At 49.8% G+C, this 9272-nt stretch overlaps 1 protein-coding gene across 3 annotated transcripts in view; it reads right to left on the bottom strand.

The window, feature by feature from the left end:
- Window positions 1-714: 714 nt before the first annotated feature.
- Window positions 715-9272, bottom strand: part of PMEPA1 (prostate transmembrane protein, androgen induced 1) — a 47221-nt gene continuing 38663 nt past the window's right edge. The window contains exons 3-5 of one of the 3 annotated variants that reach the window (XM_075768841.1): window positions 8371-8525; window positions 1813-1866; window positions 715-1717 (exon numbers count right to left, since the gene is read on the bottom strand). In XM_075768841.1, coding sequence (XP_075624956.1) covers window positions 1175-1717; window positions 1813-1866; window positions 8371-8525 — 752 coding nt within the window. In that variant the 3' untranslated portion in view covers window positions 715-1174. Of the gene's footprint in view, window positions 1721-1812; window positions 1867-8370; window positions 8526-9272 lie in introns of all 3 variants that reach the window. The other 2 variants (XM_075768842.1, XM_075768840.1) reach the window with 2 other exon arrangements.

The following is a 9272-nucleotide window of genomic DNA, read 5'->3' as shown; positions in this document are numbered from 1 at the left end:
AATAGGGCCCTTCAGTTGAACATTGAAAGAAATAAACCAAAAAACACTTTGTTCCTTCAGACACAGAAGTTTATTCTCACCCCCACCACCCCCCTCCAAAAAGTTAGAGGTTGTCCAAAAAAAAAAAAAAAAAAAAAAAAATCAAGTAATTTTTGTCTGCTTCAGTCATTACTGACTCTCAGAAGCAGGGACTTTTTATTTTACCTTTTTACTCCGATAATCCTACCGGGTGAGATACAGACACACACCAACTCCTCTTGCTTTGTAGGGAATGTATAAAGCCGTGACTGTCGGCGGCCACGTGCAGGGACTCTGGAAATTAAGGATTTGCATAAGATGCAGTCTCGCTCACCGCTCCTCCCAGGGCTGGCATCTCCACTTCAGCTTTTTTCCACCCCCTTCCAGCTACTTTGTTCTTCACTTTGACATATATATATCCCTTAACAGGTTCATGGTAGGTATGATAGAGGCTTTGACCAACACAAGCACTGACATATTTATATTAAAAAATAGTGCAAAATTTCAACATTTATATAAATAACTCTAAACCCCTGCTTTTGATTTTTTTTGTTTTTTTGTTTTTTTACAATGTAATACACGCTTTTTGAGTTGGCACTCAAAAAATTGCCATTTTTCTTCTAGTTCAGAAAACAACTTTTTTTTTTTTTTTGAATAGGCCTCTTCTAATACAAAAATACTCCTGCTCCTTACACATACACTTTCTCTTATTTTTAATATATATTTATATATTTATATTGCAGATCTTTAAACAAAATGTTTTTTGTGCAAATATTTTGTCTTTAAAGATAAGTGAAATAATCAAACAAAAAAAAGCATTCACACACAGCTCAACTAGAAACCAAAAAAAAAAAAAGACTACAGTTGATTTTTTTTTTTTCCTTTTTAAACGTCTAGACACAGCTCAATAAAGAAATGTTTTTGCAAGCTTGGTAGGCTTGTGCATTCAGACCAGACATAACAAGTAAATATTTATACATGGAGAGATGGGGAAGGGCTTTTTTTTTTTTCTTTGCTCATCTTCCTCAACTCTCTCTCTCTCTCTCTCCCCTTTTTCTTTTAATGAGAAGTGCAGAGTGTTTCATTTACTTTCTTGCTTTTTTCTCTTTTTTTTCCTTTTTTTCCTTTTCTTTTTTTTTTTTAATTTTTTTTTTTTTTAAAAGGGGTGCCCTTTTTGTTTCTCTTTCTCTTTGTTCCACGCGGTTGTGCTCTCAAGGCCATTGATTTGTGAATGATGGAGTCTGCTGCCCTCCAAGATGGAGGGCATCCCGTTGTTCTGCTGGTGCTGGTAAAACGTCGACCCGGGGTAGTGCCCTATCACCTCGCTGTACGTGGGCGGTGGTCCCTCCATCCTCCCATTGCTCCCATAGCAGGTCGCGCTGATGCCAGAGTTACTGCTGGGGGGGCACGGCCCCCCGTACACGGAGTTATCTATCAAGTCACTGTCGAAGATGGTTCTGTTGGGGGGGGCCCGGACCGACTCTCTGTTGAGCTCCATTTGCTGCTCGGGGTCCCGCAGCTGCAGCGTGCAGGGTCCCTGGTACGGGGGGGGCTCCTCGCCGTCCGAGAGCGAGATGGTGGGCGGCAGGTCGATCTCGTGCTGCATGTAGGGGTAGGTTGGCTGGAATCTGTTAAAGCGGTCCCTCTGCAGAAAGGATGGCACTGCCAGGCGGTCGCTGGGTCTCGGGGTGTAGATTTGCTGCTGGAGGGGAGAGAAAGAGAGTGAGAAGCACGAGACGCTGCAGCCCAGCCCAGCGGGAAAGGTGCCGGCACCGGCACGCCCGTCACCCTCACCTCCGTTATTCCGTTCCCCGACACGGTGCTTTCCGAAGGCCACAGGCTTCCCTCCTGCAGGGAAAAGGAGAAGAGAGCGCGGGGTGAGTCTGACCGCCCGCAGTGGCTGAGCTCCTTCTGCAAACGGCGGGTGCCGGGTCTGACCCCTCACCGCAGCCCCGGTACGCCGCCGACGCCGCCACCAACGCGCTCCTGCCCCGGCTGCGGCAACGCGCAGCACGGACCCGCTTCCGAACAGACAACCTGCTCCAGTAAGGGCAGTGGCTGTTCTCATATACGTTGGGTATCATACGGGTATATGCCCAGGGCATTAGCACGGTAGCACTGAAAACACCACTTCTGATCAAAATTTCCCTCCATTTTCACCTCCATTTACATTTAATAGATCACTTGCAGAATGAATGATGAGAACGACACCAGCAAACAACGCTCTCCCATTTGCAGACTTCCCCCTCCCGCCCACACCCACCCAGCGTGTTTCTCTCCCTGGTTCAAACATGCCAGAGGAGTATTTTTCAATTTGTGATCCACGAGCCGTGGGTGATTCACAAGACATCAGAAAATGCTCCATGAAATAATGACAAGATTTTTAAAAAAAAAAAAAAAAAGAAAAAGAAAAACCTCACACCCACATTCTGATGCACACAATCAAGGAAATCATGGGAAAATAAAGATGGTAACTGAATAACCAAATGTTCAGCCTAATTTTGATTTGGGGGAAAAAAAAAAATCTGTAGCAACAGGATGGTTCTAGAGTATTTTTTTCCCAAAAGGATAAACGGTCCTTGGCTTAAACAGACTGAGGAACTCTGGTCTAGAGGCTTCCTCGCACTGCAAGCATCGCCCTGATCCCGCAATGTGAACCCAGGCACCAACACCCCCAGGCACGACAAAGCCAGAAGCCAATTTCCCCCAAACCATGAGATTAGTTTATAATTCACGATCAAAACAAACAAACAAAGGCTCTTCCCATTTGCCGGCGATACTCTGAGCGTACACAGTTCACCCTAGACACTTTTGCCTTAAGAACTAAAACATTTAAATATTGCTAATATTCACATACAGCAACATCCCTCCGGGAAGGGCTGGAGGAAAACAAGCCAGCAGGCTCGGAATCATAACCTGGAATAGATGGCACTTCCCAGTTCCTTGGAGGTCAATCTCCAGTTCTGGCACTAGCAAGTCAGGCACGGGCAGAAGCATTTACCACCAGTGGAAAGAAAATGCCAAGGGTGTTTCTTTCCCCCCCTCCCCGTCTCCCTTCAAGGCGTCCATCCAACGGCCATTCTCCGACCCAGCCTGCACGGCAGGGCTCTCTGGATGAGCCAAACACAAACTTTCCTACTCTGAAAACACCTATTTTTTTAATAACCTTGGTGGCGGTCCGGACAGCCCGGTGAAAGCCTGTAAAAAGCTGCAACGCTACCGCAGCGCCGTGGACACCTTCACTGGTGAGGTCAGAAGGGATTACGCCTGTCTGATGCTCCCTGGAGCTCACCCAGCTGTGAAGCACATCTGGCCTCACACCAGGCTGCAGCACGCAAGGCAAAACGTTGCTGCGTCCCTTTGCAGCTATCCCAGTAAGCGGCTGCGCAGCATCTCTGCTCCCCCACCCCCGGCCTCGAAGCACCCCCGAGCGCAGACAGACCGGGGGTGCCCCTGCGGGCAGAGCCAGCCCCAAGCCCCGCGGCAGCAGCCTCAGCACCCTGGCACCCCGCAACACACATCCAACTGCCTTCCCCCCCGCCCCCTTTTTCTTCTTTATTTTCCCCAACTTTGTGAGATATTTTCTCTCGCAGCATGGCACGTGGTATCAGATATGGAGAGAATCCCATCAGGTTCCTGGTTTTGAAGCTCAGCTCTGCACACAGACCTCAAGGCGGTCCTGTTGCCAGTGCAAGGAGAACAGTGATTTATAGGGAAATAAGACGGGTCAAATTCTTCCCACTTCTCCGTGGTTTTTAGGGAGCATCTCCTTGGAGCAGAGGATAAGTGCCGCAGTACCAGCATCCTCCCCGGCTACAGCTAATGAATGCGCCGGTTGAGCCGTGTGCTGCATAGCCCTTCCTGAGCAATGCAACGCCGTGTTTTATACAGACCTTGAGACTTCGACACGCAGCTGTTTACACAGGCATCACCTGGTTAGTCTGGTCCATTTTACATGTATTTCTTGCCTGCAGGAATAGTCTACAGTCAAATTCCCCCAGCAGCAAAAGACCCAAGAGGAACTGCATCTGCCACAGATGAAACCCTCGCCTCTAACCCGCCACTCAGCCCCGGTGCTGACACCGAAGGGCAAAGGAAGGATTTCCAGCAGACGCTGCCAGCCCTTCGCTTTGCCCCGAAGGATGCCGAAGCAGCGGGCAGGAGCGGGAAGCACTTCGAAAATTGTGTTTACTTTGCTACGTCCCCGTGGCAGACTTCCTGAGCAGCGAGTACCCCGCTGCCTTCTGCTAGATGTTTTATATTTAACTTGGCAGTGGGCAGTGCCATGGCAATATCCCATCTGCTTCCCCCTTTCCCGGGAGTGATGTCAGCCGGCTCCCGCGAGGGCGGCTGCAGCCCGGCGCTTCCCGGTGAGCTGGAGCATCACCGGGCTCAGCTGGGGCTTCCCGCTGCGGCAGGCGATGGGGAGGGCGCGCGCGCACACCCCTGCGTGAGCTGCTCCACCCAAAACGTCCCCTATCCCCAAGCACCCACTCACCCAAAGCCTGCACCCAACGTCCCACCCCGGTGTTCAGAAGAAAAGCTCTGGCTCACACGTTACCTCATCTGTTTGTACAGATGAGGTCCAGGCACGATGCTCTGGGCAAGAGGCGGATGCAAGTGCAGCAAACCAGTAGAAACGCCATTAAAATGGGAGCTGCAGAGAGATAAGGAGCAGACAGGAGACCCATTTTCTGTAGGAGCTGGATCTCTGCAGCTGTTATTAACCACTTCTCCCGGGACTGCAGGGCTTGTCCCGGACACGCTTACGTGCCCACAGGCACGCTCACCGCTCACCGCCACTGACCCTCTGCCTCAGACACCACTGCGAAGCCCATCTGGGTAACGGCGCATCCCCCCTAAAAACTCAACAGTGGGATTAAAATTGCTGGAAATCAGTAGTCAGAGGAGGGCAAAGCCTCAGAGACAGAACACGTACTTTTAGCCTTCGCCCCGTGGCCGTGGGACGGGCACACAGCCCCACCGAGCCAAGAAAACTGCGCTGCCCCGTGAGGGAGCATCGCTGCTGTAAATCCTCGTCCTCGGGGCTCTCCTCACTCACCTCTGATTTTCGGAATATTTAGGACTTGAATTCGTCTCAACAATGGCTGAGTCTAGAAAGCTATGGTTTTCTGAAACGACAGCTGAGATTCTGCTGTCTGAAGAGCAATACGGCTGTAAAAGCCTGGACAAGTATTCCAGGACTCACTGCAGAACCTAAAATTACTTTTTGATTTCTTTTTAGAGATGAATCTTCGACTTTTATAGAACCACTTGTTTTAGTAATGTCAGAGAATTTTCTCTGTAAAGCTGCACAGTGCAGATTAAGTCTCTGAGCCTTCAGGAGGACTTAATGTTTTCCACTTTGTGTGACAAAACTATGCTTGCAAATTGCATTTAAACTGCTTTTGCTTGGGGGAGTGGGATATCACTGTTCCAAAAAAGTTTTTAGTAGCATTTCTTAAACGTTCTTAGTTCTGGAAAAAGAAAGGTGCTTGTTATAAGGAGACAGAGTTTAAGCACAGCAAGAATGGTGATGGAGAAACACATGATGTAATACAAGAATTCCTTGCTAGCAAGAACTGCATTAAAAAAAAAAAAACAACAAACCCTTTAGGGAAATTAATTTCTCCTTCAGTTGTAATTTTTGAGCTAAAGTAACAAAAAAAAGGACAACTCGAGCAGACCTAGCAGCATCCTGACCATGGGATGAACTACTTTAATATTTCAGAAGATGAAAAAGCGCGTATGCAGCTCCGGTGCCCGTCTGCAGTCACGACAGCAAAATGAAGTTTGGGATTTCAAAAGCCCAACACCAGTTCAGCGCAAGTTTAACGGCTTACAGAAACCGGTATCCAGTTCGGCGCAGCCTTTGCCTGCCAGCCTTCGGCGCTTGTTTAGAGCGGAGCTGTTTTCTACAAGAAGACACGCCGTGCCGCAGCCGAAAGGAGCTACCTTTCAGCTCTTCGTTAGGATTGATCCCACGGTAACGAGTTTCCCGCTCGGCGCAGAGGGGCTCTCTGTCCCGACGGCAGGGCGCGCGGGGCGCGGGGAAGCCTGGCCGCCGCTCCATCACCAACGCTGCGCTCGCAGCACAGACACGGGCAGGGAGAAGGGGAAGAATTATAAAGAGGGGGGAAAAAAAACCCAACAAAACCGCACCAAAATGGTACATTCGCATTTCTCTCCTTAGCTCTGAGAAAGGTTTTGAAGACTCCGCATCCTCACCGAGGTGTAGGAGAGGCACGGAGGTAAACCTGTGCTGAAAAGCCATTTTATCACTGATGTATCTGAAGGCTGAATAAATAACAACGGAGCTGTTTTAGTGCGGGGACTGGGCCAAAAAATGGCTGGAAGTTTTGGCCTGGTGAAATTTAAAAAAAAAAAAGAAAAAAAAAGGGGGGAAGGCATTATTTTTAAATAGTTAACAATTTTTGATTCAACCTAAAATTTTTGTTCAACCTCCATGTGATTTTCTCTTCTCTTTCCATGTTAGCCTTCTTTCCTCTTTGTAAAGAAAATGAAAACCAGGCCACTTAAAAAACCAGAAATTGGTACATTAAAATAAAAAAGGCTTGATCTGATATTTGCTTTTAAAATGTAAAAATGAAACATTTGGGTATTATTCAAGTAAAACATTCTGGATATGATAAACCAGTAAAAAAATCTGAAAAGGGGAAAACAATCTTTCTGCTATTTTTAATAATTCACGTGCTCGGATGCCCACATTCTGCTACTGTTGGAAGCGGGGGCACGGAACGGTAAAAAGAGCATAAAATTTGTGTAACTCCAGGAGGAGCCCGGATACGTGCGGGGGGGGTTTAGCTCTGATCCCCAAAGCAGGCAGGGGCTTCAGCGATCACCACCCTCGCGCCGGCTGGCGTAACGCGGGATCACGCGCTCCCGGCACTTTGATCTTGTTGCAGAGCATCGATAAACCACCGCGAGCCGAGCTCGCTGCCGTGCCCTCGGAGACGCGCTCCGCAGCCGGCGAAACGAAGGGTGGGTTAATTGAGCAGGGGGCTTGCACAGCTCTGCTTCTCAAGGGGTTTCTTCCTCGCCTGGGCACAGAGCGTCCGATAAGGGACCTTCGTCTGCTGTGGGCAGCGGGTGACAGAGAGCAGCTACGGAGCAGAGGGACAGCCTGCGCCCTGGGTGTCTGCTGGCTGGACAGCCTTCAACAGCGCTGTACAGAAGACTTATTAAATAAGATGTTAGATCTCTCTCCCACAAACCCCTTCCCCCTCAAAAAAAAAAAAAAAAAAGAAAAAATAGAAGATAAAAAAAAGCAAAAAGAAAGCAATCCCATATGTGATCCTTCTCCTGCAGCCAGCATGGATTTGCTACAAGAGAGCACGGCCCCACGCAGACCACAACAAGGCAGCACCGGTGTGCTCAGCCTGCCCTGGAAGCCAGCAGAGGAGAGGGCATGAAGCAGTGACCTTGAGGAAGCCCTATCATCTAAAGAGCTCTAAGATCCCTCAGCGTGAACGTAACAGCAATGATATCCCTGCACTGAAGACAGAGCCATGTAGGCTCTGTGGCGAATAGTACACGCTCACCTGCCAAGAAAATGAGATGTCTTTTCTCTATAGGTTCTTGTAAGTCTCTCTGAGCACCCGCATAAACCAACGCCTGCCTCAAGGCTGGAGAGGCTCCCGCTCGAGTCCTCGTCAGAGGTACAATTAACACGTTTCTCAGGCTGTTATGAAGCAGGGAGCCTGGGTTACACAGGGAACCTCTCGAGCATCCCTTTGGAGAGATTTCTGCTTGTCTGCCTGACAACTGCTTTCTGACCCCTCCACCACAGTACTGGCAGCACCACTGGTGAAAACTGGAGAGAGTCTTCCAGGATTTCCTATTCTCTTCAAGGCAGGCAACAAGTTTTTATCCAGCCATTTGAGACCCTCCAACTGGAACCACCAGAGACTCAACAGTCTGGGGCTGTTAAAGGTCAGGCACGTGCACCCCAACCAGCTGAGGGTACGTGGTGGATTCAGGAACAGGACACACCAAGAAAAGCCTGGTGCAGTTGTTTTACTGATGTAAAGTCTGAACTGCAAAGCCCAGGGCAAAGGCTGAGACGATGGCTGTCCATATATTACAACACACAGCACCCTAAAGAGCCAGAGGCATCCCCAAAATGACCCCCTCTGCCCCCCCCCCCCAAAAGCTGAGAGACAGAAGCCGATGCCAAGACCCAACCTGGAGGGAGTCTCTTCATGCAGAGCCGAGGGGCCATGGGCAAACACGCCCCAAACAAACGCCTTTAGCTCTGATGTTTCCCCAAGGTCACATCATTTGGCAAACGGCACCATACGACGTGGGTTGGAGGAGCAGGGTGGGACTTACTGATGAGAGGTTCTCGTCTCTCCGCCTCCCCTGGCTGTGCCGGCTGATGAAGGATCGCGCAGAGAGTTTGTAGTGGTTCAGCAGACACGTGATCACCACCACCATCACCATCATCACCACCACGATTATGATTATCTGTACAAACTCCAACTCCGCTGCAAGAGAGACAGACAGACTTTAAGCCACCAGAAAAAGCAGCATGTAATTGAGTGCAAGAAGAACTAACATGGCCGAGACATCGATGACACCGCTGCATCCTTCCCCCATAACGCTCTCACAAAGGCGTACGTGGGCTCTGCATGCTGTTAGCTCAGCTACTTAATAAAAAAAAAAAATCATTAATTCACTTTTTCAGTGTCACAGAAGAGCATCTAGGAGAGATCTTTAAAGATGATCTACAAAGCTGAGTGTTTCCAAGCTACAATGCAGACAGGACTCCCCAACGCCCTCCCAGCTCAGCGTGCTGGATGCCCCCACCGCCGGCTACAAAACCAGCAGCATCTCGGTGCTGAGCCGTGCCTCGCTCGGGGCCACGGAGCCACGAACCAGCGTAAGTCAGCCTAATGAAACAATTTAGCTAAATGCAAGCTAAATTTCTACAATTCTCTTCGCATCATCACCACTCCTTCCTCCAGACAGGACCAGACCGAAGTCCTCCTCGGCACACCCCCGCACCAGGCACACGTTCCCTCTGCCACGGGGGTCGGACGGTGGCACGGGGAGCCCGTGGCACGGCACGGCACAGCCGGCACGGGTGCTGGCAGCCCCCCTCTCCCCGGCGCCAGCCCATCCGGGCCACGTCCCGGAGCTCCAGACATCCCTCGGCTCAGGGCTCGGCCAGCTGACAGTGGCAGCTTGAGTGGCTTGAACTGGCATACAGGAAAACTGCCAAAAATCCTCCA

The sequence above is a fragment of the Balearica regulorum genome, chromosome 16 (assembly GCF_011004875.1).
Source record: "Balearica regulorum gibbericeps isolate bBalReg1 chromosome 16, bBalReg1.pri, whole genome shotgun sequence".
Classification (NCBI taxonomy): domain Eukaryota; kingdom Metazoa; phylum Chordata; class Aves; order Gruiformes; family Gruidae; genus Balearica; species Balearica regulorum.
Note: the sequence above shows the minus strand (reverse complement) of the source record. Positions and strands in the feature narration are given on the sequence as shown.